Source organism: Lactuca saligna, chromosome 7 (assembly GCF_052625555.1).
Source record: "Lactuca saligna cultivar CGN05327 chromosome 7, ASM5262555v1, whole genome shotgun sequence".
Classification (NCBI taxonomy): domain Eukaryota; kingdom Viridiplantae; phylum Streptophyta; class Magnoliopsida; order Asterales; family Asteraceae; genus Lactuca; species Lactuca saligna.
In genome coordinates, this window is record NC_136423.1 from 158,505,554 (window position 1) to 158,525,318 (window position 19,765).

The 19,765-nt window shown below is 30.6% G+C and overlaps 2 protein-coding genes across 4 annotated transcripts; both read right to left on the minus strand.

The window, feature by feature from the left end:
- Nucleotides 1-5,686: 5,686 nt before the first annotated feature.
- Nucleotides 5,687-7,440, minus strand: LOC145003947 (protein TPR3-like). 2 transcript variants are annotated; one of them, XM_078962846.1, is made up of 4 exons: nucleotides 7,335-7,440; nucleotides 6,548-6,654; nucleotides 6,192-6,301; nucleotides 5,687-5,774 (listed from the first exon to the last, which is right to left on the minus strand). In XM_078962846.1, exons 2-4 carry the CDS (start codon nucleotides 6,651-6,653, stop codon nucleotides 5,721-5,723), a joined length of 270 nt encoding a protein of 89 aa, XP_078818972.1. In that variant the 5' UTR covers nucleotide 6,654; nucleotides 7,335-7,440; the 3' UTR covers nucleotides 5,687-5,720. The 2 variants fall into 2 exon arrangements, with proteins under 2 accessions (XP_078818972.1, XP_078818971.1); XM_078962845.1 differs by lacking the exon at nucleotides 7,335-7,440 and having other exon boundaries at nucleotides 6,548-6,885.
- Nucleotides 7,441-10,847: 3,407 nt separating this feature from the next.
- On the minus strand, nucleotides 10,848-13,851 carry LOC145004963 (uncharacterized). 2 transcript variants are annotated; one of them, XM_078963996.1, is made up of 3 exons: nucleotides 13,805-13,851; nucleotides 13,525-13,640; nucleotides 10,848-13,021 (listed from the first exon to the last, which is right to left on the minus strand). In XM_078963996.1, the coding sequence occupies exon 3, from the start codon at nucleotides 12,972-12,974 to the stop codon at nucleotides 11,058-11,060; it is 1,917 nt and encodes a 638-aa protein (XP_078820122.1). In that variant the 5' UTR covers nucleotides 12,975-13,021; nucleotides 13,525-13,640; nucleotides 13,805-13,851; the 3' UTR covers nucleotides 10,848-11,057. The 2 variants fall into 2 exon arrangements, with proteins under 2 accessions (XP_078820122.1, XP_078820123.1); XM_078963997.1 differs by lacking the exons at nucleotides 13,525-13,640; nucleotides 13,805-13,851 and adding an exon at nucleotides 13,241-13,451.
- Nucleotides 13,852-19,765: the final 5,914 nt, after the last annotated feature.

Sequence of the window (19,765 nt, forward strand, 5' to 3'; positions counted from 1 at the left end):
AAATCCTTGACACTTCATCGCTATTTGTTTCCTTGTTCTTCTTCCTGATCAAAAAAACATAAAACACAAACACACCTTGTGTATGTCTGTTGATGCAATACACAAAGAGAGAGAAAAAGGGTAAGAGAGAGATAGAGAAAGAGAAATCGCCACCCGTATGCAAGGGTTTTGAGAAATCGAGATGAGATGTATGGTTTCAGATCAAGAACTTTGGGGGTTTCATGAAGGATTTCACTTTGGGGGTTTTAGATCGAGCATCACCACCACAGTAATCTGTTATTCCGTTGTCTGTCGCCACCACAATTGAATTTCGATTGGTGGTTTTAGGAGGACGTTGTACAAGGTGGGAAAGAGGTTGAACATGCAGAAGAGACTCGCCGCTGGAGACAATCTGTGTTTGATCTGAACCTTGTTCTCCGATTTGAATCTCCTTCTCCGATGGACTTATGACTTGGTCCGGTGATGACACACACTAAAGACGACGCACTGATGACGAAATAAGGGAGGGGAGATGATCTATTTAGGGTTTATAGTCTTTCTTTTATTAAAGAAAATAAATAATTATTCTTATAATAAAAAAACAATAAACAATTAATTAATAAAAAAATAAATGGAAAATAAATCATAAAAGAAATAAATAAGGGCAAAATTGTCTTTTTATGTTTGGAGGGATGAAACGTACAACTTAAAATCAAACGAGAGACGGTCCGAATTAAATTTTGAAAATAAGGATTGAACGTGTATTTTGGCACCTAGACGATTGACGATTCATGTAATTTACTCTATTTTGGACAAAAGGTGTAAATTTTGAAAAAAAAATTGACACATTCAACTTAAGGTAGCAGGTAAACATACAAAATAATAATAATAATAATAATAATAATAATTTTTTAAAAATAAATATGTATTTGTTGGCATTTGAAAGGCATTAAAAAAAATTGATAACATAATAACATATATATATTAATCATATTCAAGAAAACAATGTTATCCTTTCATAGATATAGAGATAAGAAATGATGAATATTGTGAAGATTGAAGGTATACATGTAGTAGGTGTACATTAATTAGTAAGGTAATAACCAAGTAGTCAAACCCAAAGATTGTCAAACTACTACGACGATCATAAACAAGCAACGTCAAATCCTATGCTTTTATTTGCTTTTTTAATGACAAGACGACAACCACTTGAAAGAAAAAAGATAATTTTCACATGATCCAACACAAACTCTCACTAGATTTGGATATATTTTGCAATCATGTTTCTGCATTGTGTTCATAATTTCACAGAAATCAGACGAGTGAAATCCATCAAAACTCAAATGACTATGCAATCTCTTCTTCTTCCTCTAGTTTTTGTTGTTTATAGCAGTTTCGGACATCTAATTACATACTAATTGCAACTTTCTCACCATACCCATGTGCAAGGATGCAAAATCTTGAATCTGGTATCATCTTTCATACAATTAAACACAAACCCTAAACCAACAAGAAGTACAGTCTATACTCTATACTGATCCTCTACCATTGGTGGAGTAGATCGACCTTTAAGAGCATATACATAGGCCCCACAGCAACAGTGGGGTAGGGGGTAGGGGGTAGAAAATATTCGTGAAGAAGATGACAAATTGACTTTGAATCATGGATCTGTTATTTTCAAGATTTTAAGTTTGTCTAGCTCGTCATAAAAGAGATAGGGGCAAATGACCAGAATGAAAAAGGAAACAAGAAGACAAAGTGTCAAGTCATCTGCGTAAAAACTAAGTTTTTGTTTGTGTATTGAAATGAACAGACCTATGGAAGGCGATTTGAAACAGACAACAGACACACTTTTGCCTCTAGCATAAGGGTCCCTCTCTTTACTTACAATGGTGTTCCCATGCCCACTAAAGACCCTATTAACCACTTATTATGTATGCAGTATGCATCATGCATGTCATGGCATGCATATATACAATAAAAAAAAAAAAAAAAAAAAAAAAAAGTGGGAAAGGGTTACTGAATATGATGTGATAGTACTCTAATGTGCAGAAAGTCATTGTCGTGGAATCTCGGCCCCCACACACATGTAGGCATGATTTGGTGGATGCATGGGGCTGGGTTTTTTTTTTTTTTTTTGGAATAGTCTCTTTTGGAGCGTTTAAATCTCAATTGATCACGATCAATATTGTTAATTATCTGATAACATAGCATTTTTTTTTGTAAATTGTTAAAATAACTAATGAATTCAGAACTGTTTTGAAACTTTGAAAGTCTAGAACCTATAATTTTGAAGTAAAACTGGTTTTTATACAAAGTTGTTTCGAATATCTAAGTTTCTTTACAATTTCAATTATCATTTTATTGAGAATAAGTTTGTGCCAAGTTCGACTGACAAAGTTTCGAAATCCTATTAGTTTCGAAATTGAAATGTTTCTCATTTTCTTGAAAACAAAAAGGAAAAATTCGGTAAATGATCAAAATGTAGGATGAGTTTAAAGAAGGGTAAATTACACCATTAGTCCCTCGTGCATGTGTCCAAAAGCACCTTTGGTCCCTATTTTCAAAAATTAACTCGAACGGTCCCTAGGTTTGTTTTTTCTTACATGCTTAGTCCCTCCAGACATAAAAAGACTATTTTACCCTTAACAATTTCTTTTTTAATTTTCTTTTATTACTTTATTATTTTTACATTAAAAAGAAAAATAGAAAAAACATATCTTCAAACCCCCCCCCCCCCCCCCCCCCATTTTTTTTTCTTTCTGTGTACTCGTTTCCCCCTTTTCCTCTAACTACCGACAAACTGCAACCATAAAGCAGCCACCGACGAAATCTATTCATCCACTATCTTCTCTCTTCTGCAACCCAACGGACGACCACACATCTCATCCATTTCTTTATGTGCATCTCATGAACTCTATCTCAGCCACCATAGGAGCAAGGCAATCATCAGAGCAACCATCGCCGCCATCATTCATCATCTGTACACCACCCTTCAAATGCACTCCTGCCAACACCCTTCTTCTGCGTCATCATCCTCATTGAACAGAAAAAGAAGAACGAACTGAGAAGATAGAACGAACTCCCAACACCCTTCATCTTTATCTACATCATCATCCTCATTCCCGACGATAGGGTAGCAGATCTGGTTTCTGATTCTCAATCTGTGGTTGTCGATCGAACTGAGAAGATAGAATAAGGTTTCACTATTGGAGGGGAATGAAGAAGGGAGTATTTGAGGCCGTTGCACCGGAAAATGTGGGTGGTCCATCGTTGCACCAAACCTTAGCCGCCTCCTGTTTTTCCGGCGAGAGGGTATTGATATTGCAGTACTCCCCACACTTCTACCTTACCGTTCAGATCTGCACTCCAGCAAAAGGCTAGATCCTCCGACGGTAATGATGATGGAGTGGTGACAAGTAGTGTTCAAAGGGGGTGGTTATCGGTTGTTGTACAGGAGGGTGGCGATGGTGAAGGAGGTGGTGGTTTTGTGGTTATTTTTCAGGGGAACAAGTGGTGTTTGGTTGTGCATTCCGGTGATGGTTGTGGAGATTTCAGTGGCGGTTGTGCATTCCGGTGGTGTTTGTGCAGTCAAGTGGTGGTGGTGGTGCTTAAGTCTTCTTCAACAAAAAGATATATATATATATATATATATATATATATATATATATATATATATATATATATATATATATATATATATATATATATATATATATTAAGTTTAATAAATTAATAATAAATATTAAAAATAAATGAAAAATAAATTATAAAGGGCATTTTAGTCATTCCAATTCTCACAAGGGACGAAGCATGCAAATTTAAAGCAATGAGGGACGAAATATGTACCTTTTTACGATATAAGTGACGATCCAAGTTAATTTTTAAAAATAGGGACTAAACATGTTTTTTGGCACCTGCATGAGGGACTATTGGTGTAATTTACCCTTTAAAGAAAAATGATCACAAAAATGAAGATTTCAGTAAATGACCACATGTTCCGCAGAGGAGATTTTGCGGAACCATAAACACCTTTGCGGATCTTGGTTTTTTTCATTTTTTTTTTTTCGTTTTTTGTTTTTTGTAATCACATAAGGTATTATGTGATTATTATATAAAAAAACTTGTTTTGTTTTTCGTTTTTCTAATTTAATTACCCGTTTATAAAAGTTGTGTGTTTAATAAAAATTATACTACTACAAATAGCCTATGTTTTTTTATAAAATTACACACACTGGTATTCTAAATAATAAAGATACTATAAGTAGTTTACAAAACATACTTTAGAAAACATAAACATACAATATTCATAATAAACATACTTTGAAATAAACATCATGAAAGTCTATGCGGATACTATATAGCTCTACGGAATCTTTGTTTTTTGATTCCTTTTTTTTTTTTTTTTTTTGCGTTCATTTTCGTTTATTAATATTAATTTTTTTTAAATACACTAATACCTTATGTGATTATTATGTAAAAAATTTGACCAAAAAAAATAAAAATAATGAAATGTTTTATCTAATATGTTTGCCTCTGAGGAACCGAAACACCTCTATGGATATTGATTTTTTAATTTTTAATTTTTCGTTTTTCATTTTTTTATTTATTGTTTTCATTTATTAATATTAGTTTTTCTTAATACACTAATACCTTATCTTTTATGTAAAAATTTTAACAAAAGAATGTTAAAATTAATGATTTGCAGTTTTTCACATTATTTCTAACGTAAACATCATCTACATTAACTAACTGCCAAGACCCTTCCGTACACAAAATAATAAAACTCATTTTACAAATCACTTTCCACAAACACAATAAAAAACAACTTCTACTAGTAATTGAAACTCACAAACTCACAAAAACCCACTAAAATACGTTTGTAACTTATATAACTGATATGTAGAGCTGTACATTGGTCCACAGAGGTGTACACAAATCCGTAGAGGTGTATACTGATCCGCAAATGTTTACACTGATTCGCAGATGTGTATACTGATCCGCAGAGGTGTACACTGATCCGCTGATAACAGTTCTATGGATTCCCAAACAGTTCTGATATTAAACATAAGTTCATTATTTTTAACCTTTTTTTGTCAAATTTTTTACATAAAACATAAGGTACACTACAAAAAATATGTCATTTAGTGGCACGCAAAAAGTGCCACTAAAAACATGAAAAAGTGTCACTAAAGGTTTCTCATAGAATCTGCGATACATATAATAAATGCCACTACAAATGCTCCCACTAAAACCCTTTAGTGACACTTTCAGTTTTTGCCGCTGCAATTTTTCAAGCTTTTAGTGACACTTTTTTGTTTGACACAGTAGAAAAAAAAAATTGGGGCACATCTTTTGTGCCATTAAATGCCTCATTCTATTCAAAATTTTATTTGCCACTTTAGTGGCACTTGTTTATTTCTCATAATACAAAAATATTTTTGGCACATATACGCAAGTAAATACTAATGCAATTTTATAATTTAGGCTTACTTATATCAACATAATTTTTTATCTATAAAAACAAAAATTATAATACGCAGAAAACAATTAAAATTCCATTATTTTTTATCAATATATTTAAACTTTTCGAATCAAATATGTCTAAATGTGGAACCAAGTACATGCTAAACATAGAGTAACAAACGAAAGTTAAAAAAAAAAAAAAAAAAAAAAAAAAAAAAAAAAAAAAACGAAACTTGAAACTTAATTGCAGATGAAATTCTTTCCCAAACTTCATGCTAAGTTGAATAAATCTTGTTATCTTGTACTCTTGAATTAATACTAGCAATTTCCTGGCCAAAAACAAACAATTATGATTCAAAATACAGTTAAATAAGGCATAATTTAGAAAATAAATAATAATTAAGCACAAATTAACTATGTCGATAAGAACAAACTGAAGACAAATGCAACATAGAGATAAGCTGGAAAAGGATAACTGCATCAAATATACTAGAGAAAGATAAAACCAATGTTGAGGTCCATATTGGAAAAAGAATCTACTTACAGATGCAAAAAAAAAAATATGACTTTTAGTTATACCAAGTATTGATCCATCTGGTCCCATGTGCACCGATTAACACAACCTGATGCATTATCTTCCAAGATTGTCTAGACACAAAGTTAATCATGATTCATATCATGAGCACAAACTAAACACCCTACAAGTGTATGAATATGGAAAGAAGCCAATGATAAAGGAACATTACCCGAAAAGACATTGAGCAAGAAGATAAATCCCAAACTTTGAAGGGTTTATACACCATCCTTTCTTGAGTTCCGACATCCCAAACACTTATTTCACCATAATTTGTTCCAGCTGCAAGATTCAATTTGCACATAAAGCTATAACAATATATATACCTTTTTTTCTCCAATCCTTAAAGGAACAATAGCACTAAAGCCAAAAGACCGGGGATCAACCTAAGACAATACTAAGTTATATGATATAAATCATAATTTATGTCTAATTGCACTTTGAACATCAGGCTAATAAGGTCAAACTACACAGACATAAAAATGTATGTGATTGACTTGATTGATCTCTTTTAGTAGAGTTGTGTACCTGATTGATCTCCTTCAGTTGCAGAAAGCTCATAACTTTGATCATTAATCTCACTATCAATAGGGATATCAGTTGAGGTGATGAATAACCTCTTATGCCTACCCATCCTGCTATAAAACCACAACAGATAAGTACATGCTATATCCAGATATAAAAGTTGTAGCAAATTCAAGGAAATAGACAATGAGGCCACCAACACAACTGAAGAAAACATGCTATATAGCTCCTTACAGATATATAAAAGTTTCAAATGGAGTGTAATTCAAGAAATCAGACATGGTATATATAGCTCCTTATAGATTTCAGTTCTCCATGTGAGGATGTTCTATTTTTCTACATATTTTTCGGATTAATTCATGTTATAATCTTTGTATGCTTAAGGTAGTTATTTAATCTTAAGATAGAATGTAAATCTTATGGTAAACCAGATTGATTAATTTCATCTGTTTCAATTCTTCACATTACATATAAATCTAACAACTATTACAACAAGATAACGATTGATTCAGCAACTAAGCTTTTCAAAGTGCATTAATCGGTATCGAATTTTTCACAATATTAATCCATGACATAATTAAGAATAAATCGTTCTAATAGAATACATTCAGAGTAGGAATAGAAAGGTAGCAACAGAAATTGAAAACTTAACTCAATGTATAAGAGTTAGTGTATAAGAGTTGGACTAAGAGGATTGAAGCTAAAATAGACATGAAATACATGTTTGGGGAAGAGATGTCGATAATAGTTCAAAAATACAGCATCGATGATGGCGTAGGGAGATGACGACCTGTAGTGCGGGAGTGTGATTGTGCGGCGGCGTGATTGTGCGGTGCCGACGAACTAGAAGACGGTGGCAACGAACTAGATGATGGTGTCGTGATGGTGCAGCGATGGCGACGGGAGGATGGTGATCGTACGCTCAAATACTCGTTATTAGCTGGAATGGATTTAGGTCTGAACTATTTGGGGCATATGAGTGTTACATAAAATAATTTCCCTTCAATAAAATATACAATTAAAATATTTTTTTATCTAAATCTTATTCCATTCACGTTTCTTTGAATAATTTATAAATCAAACTCTATTAAAGATATTAGTTTATCTATAAATAACTTAGAAAACGAAGTAGCCTATTGTTTATGTATGTCTAATATTCTTTTTTCAGTTTATTAACTTTGAAGGTCACCAAACTTATCTTTTTGAAACAATAATAATAATAATAATAATAATAATAATAATAATAATAATAATTTTAATAAAAAAAAAACTTTTAGTGGCATATTAAAACATCAGGTCATAAATAATTATGAATATTAGTGACATAAATGATTAAGTGTCATTAAATCCATTAAATTTTATAGTGGCACATAAAATATGCCACTATAAACATGCTATTGTGGCACATCACTCATATGCCATTAAAAATGTATGCCACTAAATGATATTTAGTTTGTAGTGGTATTAGTGTATTAAAAAAACTAATATTAATAAACGAAAACAAAAAAACAAAAAAATAAAAATTAAAAAACTCAAGAATCGTACAGGTGTTCCAGTTCCGCTGAGGCAAACGTATTACATAAAACATTTCATTATTTTTAATATTTTTTTGTAGAAATTTTTACATAATAATCACATAAGGTATTAGTGTATTTAATATATATATATATATATATATATATATATATATATATATATATATATATATATATATATATATATATATATATATTAAATACACTAATATCTTATGTGATTATTATGTAAAAATTTCTACAAAAAAATATTAAAAAACAAAGATTCTGCAGAGCCTTCAACGAAGTTTATTTCAAAGTATGTTTATTATGAAAGTTGTATGTTTATGTTTTCTAAAGTATGTTTTGTAACCTACTTAAAGTATATTTATTATTCAGAATACCGGTGTGTGTTATTTTATAAAAAACATAGAATATGTGTATAATTTTTATTAAACACACAACTTTTATAATCGTGTAATTAATTAAGACAAATGAAAAACGAAAACAAATTTTTTTTACATAATAATCACTTAATAACTTATGTGATTAAAAACAATATTAATAAACGAAAACAAAGAAAAAACGAAAAAAAAAATTGAAAAAAATCAAGATCCTCAGAGGTGTTCACATTCCGTAGAGGTGTTTATGATTCCGCAGAACCACTCTGTGGAACCTGTGGTCATTTTCTGATATCTTCATTTTTATGGTCATTTTCTTCAAATCACCTTACATTTTGGTCATTTGCCGAATTTCGTCAAACAAAAATCGTGAAAAATATATTGAAAAAGCAATTTCATGAAAAAAAAATATGTTTGGCAAAATGATGGGTTATTTTGTGATAAAAATTAGAAAATTTTGTCAATTTGTAATAGGATACGTAGAAAAACACAAATATATATATATATATATATATATATATATATATATATATATATATATATATATATATATATATATATATATATATATATATATATATATATATATATATATATATAGAGAGAGAGAGAGAGAGAGAGAGGTTAATGCGAAAACATAAATATCTTGCGAAAACAAATTTTATCTTATAAAAATCAAACATAAGTACTATAAAAATTAAATTTATTAGTAATAGATTAAGGATAATAAGTTTACATTGGATTGTGTTATGATAATATAGATTTAAAGATGGTTTTAACAATTATTTTTTTTTTCACATCCTTAACCACTTTTAAATTCATGTTTTCATAATAAAAATGTCAAAAATCATGCTTTGCTAATATGAAACAATTTTTCATGTATCATCATGTAATTCAAAGTTCGGATGAATTATTATCCAAAATATAAGGTTAAGGTGGCACAATCTCATAGTTTTCTCCTATTTTCCCGTTTTCGCAAATTATTTGTATTTTCGTATGAACCCTCCCTATATATATATATATATATATATATATATATATATATATATATATATATACACACATTATATTGTTTTTATGTTTAAAAAAACCCTTATAGTAATAGTTACCATTTGAAAATGACCAAAATATGGGTTTTCAACAGAAATTGACAACTATAAATATGATGTTGCATCAAATGTTAATTATGATTAAAAAAAAAAAAACAATTAGTTAAGGAGAAAAAAAAATCAATCGTATCGTTTCATATGGAGAACACAATCGAGCAAAAGTAATCAATAGAATATAAAGAACATGTATGTGATATCATATTTTTAGCAGATTATTCATCTTAAAATTTTGCAATTTAGTTTATCTGAACATTAAACTAATATAAGAGTTTTTCTGCATATATATATATATATATATATATATATATATATATATATATATATATATATATATATATATATATATATATATATATATATATATATATATATATATATATATATATATATATATCCTTTGTAATATTACCTTCTACCTTTTGTTAAACTTTGAAAGTTTCAAACCTATAATTTTATCTAACAAGGTTGTTTTGAAACTCAAAGTTTCAAAATACCATATATAATTTCGATTTTTTTTTTTTTCAGAATAAGTTTTTTGTCAGTTTTGAGTTTTGACTGACAAAGTTTCGAAATTTTGTTAGTTTCGAAGTTGTGTTGTTTATGTCATTTTCTTCAAAAAGAATATTTGTGAAAAATATATGGAGAAAGCAATTTCATGAAAGAAAAATGTTTCTGAATTGGTTATTTTATGAAAAAAGTTAAAAAGATAGTTATTTTATAATATTACCTTTTGTTATTTGTTATTAGCCCTATTATTTATCTACTATACTCTCGATTCCTTATGGAAGAAGAAAAGAATGGATCCACCATCACTGTTTTTCTTGCATAATTCTCTTTTTCTTTATCTGTAAAAGGAGTTGGATATGTTTGTATTATATGCAGATTGTAAATTTCTTTAATCTTCATTTGTTGAGAATCATGTGGAAGTGTAAAGAGACCACTTATGTTTCTTCTCATCTCCTTTAATGGGCTACTTTATTCAAATTCTTTTTTTTTCTTACTTTCTTCATCTTTTTTTGGCTTCTTTTCCCCCTTTTCATGTAATAACAAGTCTCTATGAAGATATGTTCATCCTCCCCACCCATAAAAAACACTTATTGAACTATAAATTTATAAAAAATTTAAACTTTTTTCAAATCCCTCATTCATGAGACCAAGATTCTTGGAAGCTAATCAAACTTGGATATATCAAAACACAACTTCAAGATTAAGCACAAACAGAACAACAAAATCAAACCACCATTAATGTTAATATGTAACTAACATTATAGCATTAACGTATATAAACTTAAATGTTAAAAAGATGCATTCTTAAAAGTTTTAAAAGATAATACAAGTAGCTCAAAACCAACACATAAACCCTCTAAAACAAATTTGAGCATTAAACAGCCGCGGATTTTTTTTTTTTTTTTAAAATCCCCCTCCATCATTCCATCCATCTACCTAAAGTAAAAATTCTCACACACATCATCACTATATGTGTTTAAATTTATACAACACTATGAATCTTATCAATATCTTCAACCTTTTCATCATCTTCTTCTTCTTCTTGTTGTTCTTGTTGTTGTTGTTCAGCTTCCATGGCAGCTCTTAGAAGCTCTTCAGGAGTTGCAGCAGGGTCAAGATCCCAACACCCATCTGGCAAATTCAAAGCTTGACCTCTAAGCAAACACGAAGGAACTTGATGACTAAATCTCAACATCTCTTTTCTTGGAATCCAGAAGCTTCCATTCATTATATCCCTTTGATAAACAGTTTTATAACCTTTTAACTTAACCAAATTAGTCACACAAACTCCAAGCTCTTCTGAATAATCCTCTACAACCTCCACCATTTCATATTGATGTCTCACTTCTTTTGGTGTCTTTCGATTCCAATTAACTGACCAATTTCTATACACTGCCCAAATGTCACCACTTTTCGGGTAGATCTTCACACACCCACCTCTCCCTGCTTTTTCACGCCCCAAAAGATGAGAAAAGATGTTGACTTGGTCAACTATGTCCGAATGAAACACCCGGAAGCTTCCGCATGATTTGGTGAAACCCGATTCGATCCATTTCACGGATCCGAATTCGGAATCGGTTCTTGAGTTTAAGTAACTTATGTAAAGCTGAAAGGGTTTTAAAGAGATGACCTGGCGAATTAAACAATAAAGACGTGGCATTCCATCCTCTTCATCGTATATTGCCCATATTTGTTTGGGTTTAAACACTTCTTCGGATCTATCCATGTCAAAATCATGGAAATCTGGATCAGGGACTGTTATTGGCATTGGGGATTTCTTCAGGGTCTTGATTGTTTTCGAAGCCGATTTCATTTCTTCTAACTTTAACCGAATCACCTTTCTCGCCTTGTCGATCAACAACTTTCTCGCATCAACAACCGGAGGAGGGGCAAAATTGACATTTTGAGTAACATACCCGTTGCTCAACGCCACGTCAGCATCTGTTTTATATAACATTTTTTCACCGTTTGTGTTGACATTTTGCGACATGTCTTCCGTCTTTCTCTTTTTTGGAGGCCTTCCAAGCCTAACAACCGGGATTTCACAGTTCGAATGATTTAAATGATTTGACTTTGTGGACGATTTTGCCCTTCCGTTTGGTTTATGAACAAGATTGGGATCTTGACTAGTCAACGCGCCAGAGGACATATTCCATTGAAAGGACAGATTTTTGGTGTATTCTGAATGAAACCCTGAGGACCCATCGCCTGAAAAAGATACTGATGAATTTTGTATATAAGTAGGAGGAGGAGGAGGAGGAGGAGGATTATTATAATCATTATATGAAGAATGATTTCCATATCCATTTTCAGTTGTTGTTGTGTAAGACCAAGGGCAATAAGTCACAGGGGCAGCTCCTGTTTCAACAGCTACAAAAACCCCACGACAATTCTTACATGAAAGTCTTTTATTCACGTATTTTCTTAAATATTCATATTGGACACGACATGAAGTGCAAACTGTCCAGAAAGTGTCGAGTCTTGAAGCTGAAGTGGTTAAGTGTTTATTTCTTCTGACATCGTACAGGTTTCTTTTTGTGTTATCAGAAAGAACACTCCATGCTTCTGAAACGAGTTTGAAAGCTTCATCTGCTCCCATGGTTTTGTTCTTATCAGGGTGAAGAAGAACAGCCATTTTCTTGTATTGTTTCTTGAGTGATGATTTGTCTGAAGAAGGGTGTAATCCAAGAACAGAGTATAAATCGATTTCACCGTTTATTTTTGTGACAGTTGCTGCGTATATTTCAAAAGTGGCGACCATTTGGGAGATGCCCTCGAGTTGTGGGCATATTGCTTGAGCTTTTAAGGCGTAGTGTTTGGCACCTGTGAAGTCTTTTACTGTGAATAGCTTTTCTGCGTTCTCTTTTGCTATAAGAGCTTCTTCTATGTTTGATCCCATCTGAAAATGACGAACTCTGTGTGCTTGATTACAAGAAATCTACATATCTGCAAGAGAATAATAACTCGAAAGATGACGAAAGAGCGAAAAATCTAGCAAAAAAAGATAAAAAGTTTGTAGATTAAGATCGCATTACATTCGCGGAACATGTAATAAGTAACAATTGGGATATTTCGATCTAGTAATGAAGAGAAATGATATATTGAAGCTTCAATTTTCAATCTAAGCCTAAACTGAAATACACAGGTTGTAATAAGGTTAATTACCGAATTCCCAACTAATTTCCCCCAAATGAAATGCAATTGCCATTTTGGGAAAGTTCATACTCGTCAACAAGATTTCAACTTGGACTGAATTTGATAGTAGTCCAAACTCAAAACTCACAAACAGATGAAAAAAGACGAAAATGCGAACATAATTTTGAAGTAAACGCTAAGATCGCATCTGAAATGAAGAAAAATATGGAATTGGGAGAGATTGAAAACCCTAAAAACGATTTATTTACTTTTACATACACAGTATCTAAGCAGAAAACTGAAGTAAAACTTACCTAGATCCGCATCCAGAAGCAATTGAACAGTACCAAGATCTCAAATCAGTCGGTGGATTCGTGCCCAGTTTGCTTCAGATCTCGGATAAATGAAAGACGCTAACTTTGTTGTAAATCTTGAAAGTGAAAAATAAAAAATCAAAAACTTCAACTTTAAATATATATACACATATAAAAAAGGGTGAGTATTTAACTATATTTATATACTGAAATTTAGGATTAGGGTTTCGAATAGATGCATAATTAAAGGGCAATAAAATATAGGCAACTGTCGAATTACATTATAACGGCGGAGGAAGAAATCGGAGATTCCGTCAAATAGCCGACCACAAAAAATGTAAGGTTTGAAATATCAATAAAATATATATAAATAAATAATATATGTGTAATGTGATAAAAATTTTATTTTTTTATATAATAAAGGGAGTAAAAGTTTTAAGCTAAGTATTTATTAATTTAATAAAGGAGGGAGTAAAAGTGCGCAGGTGTGTGTGATGCGCACCCACCTTAGCTTTGGTTATATTTGATTGGTTAAAGGAGATGGACCCATTTTGACCCGAATCTTTGGGACCAAACCACATTCGACAATCGACAATCGACCCTGGGCCGTACTACTACTTCCTAGTTCCTACTTTCCTAGATTCACTTCACTCACAATTATTTGTTGCCTTGTTGCAAATTTGTTGTAGCCTTAGTCTATAGGAATGGTCAATGCCCAATCAATTTATGACTCATTTAGTCTCAATTATATTGCTCTTTATTTTTCAACACTTAATATTAATTTTTATGATATTAAAAATTTTAATTTTTTTATATAAATATTATTTAACAACCAAAATATTAAAATAAAAAAGTTTCATAATATAAAAGATTTATATATGACAGCCAATAATCTCGTTGATCAATGTTGTTCTTAGGACTTTATTAGATCTTCATCTCCATTATATTTTCTTGTGTATTTTGTCAGGTAACGGTTTTGTTTTGTAGGGTTTAATGGTTTAATGGTGGGTTGTTGATAGGAGAAAAAAGAAAATGTGTTCGATCGAATTGCACCACAACAGGAGAAAGGTATCGTAATCGATCGTATTGGCTATGCACAACGTTTCACTCACTGAGGAAGTAAGCAGATTTTCTACAAATGTCTATGTAATGAATTTTCCAAGTAACATTGATTATAATTTACACGGCTTTAAGACGATTATGTGAAAAGTTTGGGGTTGTTTTGGATGTCTTTATTTCCTAGAAGTTGTCAATATTGTGAAAACATTTTGGATTTTGTAAAATTTTATTCATGTTATGGATAAGGAGCACTCACTAAAAACCTTTGCACAATTTGGATTGGTAATTATAAACTTTTTGCATCTGTAGCTAAATTTCGAAGGACGGATAGGGTTGTTGTCATTAACCTAAACTGGTTTTGAAATGAAAGATACTTGTTGTGAAGCCGAATGTTGAAAACCGTAAGCCTTTTTATGAAAGCCTTAGGAAGCACTCTTATGAGTCGGATGTGGTGGGTGGTTATATCAAGTCAGTTGTTAAACCGGGTGTTGAACCGATTCATCTTAAGGTCATGAATTTTATTGTTGAAGATGGTGAAGTTAATAAGGTGTTATTTGGATGTGTAAGAGTTTACTACTTTGCATGTGCTCTTAAATATGTGCAAAAGTGAAGGTTTCCTTGATGTTGAACTTCAATATATTGGATATATGTAGGTAATGTTCGAATTTTCCATAGATTGCGCTTGTTATAATTTTTCTCAAAACAAGGTTGTCAAATCATGGTTTAAGGAATTAAACTCTTGGTCTCATGATTTTTTTCCAAAGAAAAGTTGATGTGGATTGATATTGAAGGGTTACCTATCCATTCTTAGATTAACAAGAGTTTTCAGTCTATTGCCAATAAATGGGATTTTATTGTCTACATGGATAATGATCTTGGGGTCAATTTGTTCACCAACAGTTTGAGTATAGAGGCAAACAAGAAAAGGTTTATTTATGAAGAGTTACATATGTCTATTGCTGAAACTTGGTTCATTGTTAGAGTTAAAGAAGTGGTTGGATGGTTCCCTAGTTTTAAAGATAAATAAGAAGATGAAACTAACGATGATGAGTCGATTCATAGGGATGATAATACTTATGAAGAGTTAGAGTCCGATGATGCATATTGTGTCCATAGATATGATATGGAGGGAGTTTTTTGCATTAATGAGATGGACATTCGTCATCCTAATGAAACTCTTATGGTCATCGAATTTGGAGATGTGTATATCGTTTTCATAATGAGATGGACATTCTCCAAGTAAAGATCTTATATATTGTTACATTGCAAGAGGGTTTGTTTGGTTTGAAGATTCTTCATAGAAAAAAAAATGATTAAATTTAATGCTACATGAATTTTCATTAATAAAGTGATAGCACGTAAATAAGGTTTTTAATTATATTGAGAGTAATGATGACATTCTTCAATGAAAGAGGACGATATAGATTAGAAAAAGAAAGGTTAATATAGAAGAACAATACATGTGATCACTAAAGATTTTAAGAATACATGCTTCTGCGTGAAGGTGAGTTGTGGCCCGGTGTCCATGTACCAATTGTTATTGCTTGGGTTATTTAACAACATAACATTAAATAATTACATGAGAGGAGTGGACTGACATTGTTGTTGAGATGAAGTAGGTGAACCAAACCAAGCCAAGGAGGAGTGGGTTGTTGTTGAGTCGAAGATGCATAAGCCTGATGAGGATGTTGGCTCGGCCTAGATTAACGAGGCTACGAAGATGTGATAGGCTAGGAGGGTTGTTAGGTCACTGATTGATGATAGGAGGCAACGAGAGCTGACCAGTCTGCTGAGGAGATGAAGACAAGCCCATTGAGTCGGCAAGTGGGTATGACTAATACCCCACCAACCAAAAGTTGCAGGTTGACCAACATGACCAAATTCAGAACTGGAGTGTCCTTCATTCTAGCCAACTCTTCCACTGTTCCTTCTGTCGCGGTTTCCTCTGTCATCAAGTCTGCCACATCCACCACTATTGCCGCCATGAGAAAAAGATAATTGTCTAGAGAGTCCAATAACGAGAGAATATGACAAAATACTTTAATCATATTCATTTGAAACTTACAAGTTTTCAACTTATCATCTAATTACTACATATCAAAAAAGTTTTTTATGATTGTATTATAACTCAAGAGTTTTTGTAACTTATGGTATATTAATTGGTTGATTTAGAGTACATATATAGTTCATGGATTCATATTAGATTGTTAGTATTTCAAGATTAAGATTCGGGAAAAAGAGATAAGAAGACACAAATTTTTACTTTATGGGATAGAACATAAGAAATGATATGGTTGTTTGATAGACATTTTCGTTAAATAGATTATTATTATCTGTTTTGTTCTATTTCTTTCTTTATGTTAAACTTCTTTTGGTTTTTATATATTGTTTTCTATTATTATAGTTTAAGTTTTTGTTTGTCATTTTAAATTGTTTTTTATTCTCTAATATCTAATTGAAACTTATCTTTTGTTGTTGTTCTATTATTAAGTTTATTTATTTTTTGTTTTTTATTTTAATATATCGTTTCTTAATTTTTTTTTTTTTAATTTTCATTTGCAACTTATCTTTTGTTGTTGTTTTATAATTTATCAACAAAACTAGCATCCAAAATGATCAAAATGTTTGATATGAAGTGATGGATATCATTAATAACATATAAAGAATAACAGAATATTAGTAATAAACAACTTGATGAAATGCTTAGTATAAAAATTATTAAATCTAAACTATAATAAGGATTTAAATATTTCTAATACTATATATGCATAATGCACGAGTTTTCACCTGGTTACTACATAATTGTTGGTGTATAGTTGATAATATCACTAAGACCGGGTCATTCTTATCTACATAATGATAAAATTTTGTTATAGTACGATGTATATCATATACGACTTATTTTCGGTTCTGAAATCTGTTTTTTATGTCATTATAAAGTATATATTTTTTATATCTTGATTATGTTAACGTAGTTCACTTTCATATTCTTTACTCTGATTGGGCTAAGCTAGATAAATTATTAACCAAATTTGATTCATTTAGAGTGAAGACACTCTATTAAAGCTTCAAAACGATTACACTATTTCCCTCAAATTCTTCAAATGGGTTGAACTTTACAACCCTAATTTACTCACCCTTGAAACGAATTCAATCATTCTCCATATCCGCACCAAGAGCCGTAAATTTGTGTATGTTGAATCTATTTGAAGAAGATTGTCGGTTCTTGTAGTGTACACCTCCATTCTAAGCTCGTCGATGCTATTCTTCACTCTTATCGAATGTGCGACTCAACTCCTCTTGTTTTCAATGCAATTTTCAAAGTGTATGCACACATGAAGCAGTTCGGGAATGGGTCCAAGCTAATATTTTGAATTATAACACATTGTTGTCAGGGACTTTTTAATTAAGGGAAAACCAAGAAAACTGTTTACTTGGTTAAAAAACTTGGTAAAAAGAAATTAATACCAAATTCTTCGATGTTTGTTGCCCTAAAAAAAGGACAATGTGACCAAAGGAACCCAGATCGAGCTTTTCAACTACACAAAAGCATGGTGAAGAGTGTTTGTCATCCAAATTAAGATACAGTGAAGATGTTAATGTTTTCTTTACTGAAGAATGATGATTTAGATGGGGTGTTTAGTGTTTTTAAAGAGATGTTAGAGAGGCCTAGTGGGCCATGATTCAGTTGTTTTGAGTGAGATGTGTAAAGAGTTTTTGAAAGTTTGGAAAGATAGAGTAGCTATCAAGTTATGTATACGTTGAAAGATGTGGATGGTCGGCGTTTTGGACATGGACATTATGAGAAAGTCAAAATCATTATCTGTGAATCTAACAATGCATACGAATAAAAGTTTGAACTTTGTGGCGTATATCGAATAATGTTTTGATCTTTGTGATGTATATCAAGTAAAGTTTTGAAATTTATGATGTCTAACGAATAAAGCTTTGAACAGTGTGATGTATATCAAATGAAACTATGAACTTTTTAATGTATATTGACTATTGAGTAAGCTTTGTGATGTATATCAAATAAAACTATGAATTTTGTGATATCGAATAAAGTTTGGAGCTTTGTTATGTATATTGAAAATCAAATAAAACTTCAAACTTTATTGTGATGTATGTTGAATAAACTTTGAACTTCATAATGTGATCGAATAAACTTTAAATTTCGTGGTGTATATTGAATAAAGTTTTTACTTTTTGATATATATCAAATAATGTTTTGAACTTTGCGATGTATATCAAATAAACTAACTTTGTGATGTATACTGAATGAAGCTCTAATTTTGTGATGTATTGCATTGAATAAAAAATTTGAACTTTACTTTTTTATGTATATCTACTGAAGCTTTGAACTTTTTATGTATATCGAACAAAGCCTTGAATTTTATTATGTATATCGAATAAAATTTTGAACTTTGTGATATATATCAAATAAAGTTTGTGATTTTGTGATATATATCGAATAAAGTTTTGAACTTTCTAATGTATATGAAATAAAACTTGGAACTTTGTAATGCATATCGAACAAAGTTTTGAACTTTATGTTTATGATGTATATTGAATAAAGTTTTGAACCTTGTTATTGTTATGCATATAAATAGAGTTGTGACTTTGTGATGTTAAACGAAGCTTTGGACTTTTGATGTATATTTAATAAAGAAAATTTAACTTTACGACATGATCAAATGAAACTATTAAGATGTATATTTAATGAAGCTTTGATTTTTTTTTATTTTTTTATTTTATTTTATTTTATTTATGTATATAGAACAAAGCCTTGAACTTTATGATATATATATATATATATATATATATATATATATATATATATATATATATATATATATATATATATATATATATATATATATATAATAACATTTTGATATTTTCCATGTAAATTGAATAACATTTTGAACTTTCATTGAATCTTTTCTTTCTATTCTAATAATTGAATATGTTTATTCTTCTAATGATAAGTATCATATTATTTGAACTTCTCATTAATAATAAATGCTACCTATTGTCAACTTATTAATTATCAATTTCAAATTTCAAATTTTAAATTTATCAGTTTAATTACATTAAATTAATAATTGGTTCTCCATTTTAAATTTTAAAATTGTTCACTTTAATTATATTAAATTAATAACATTAGATTAAAAAATAAAAC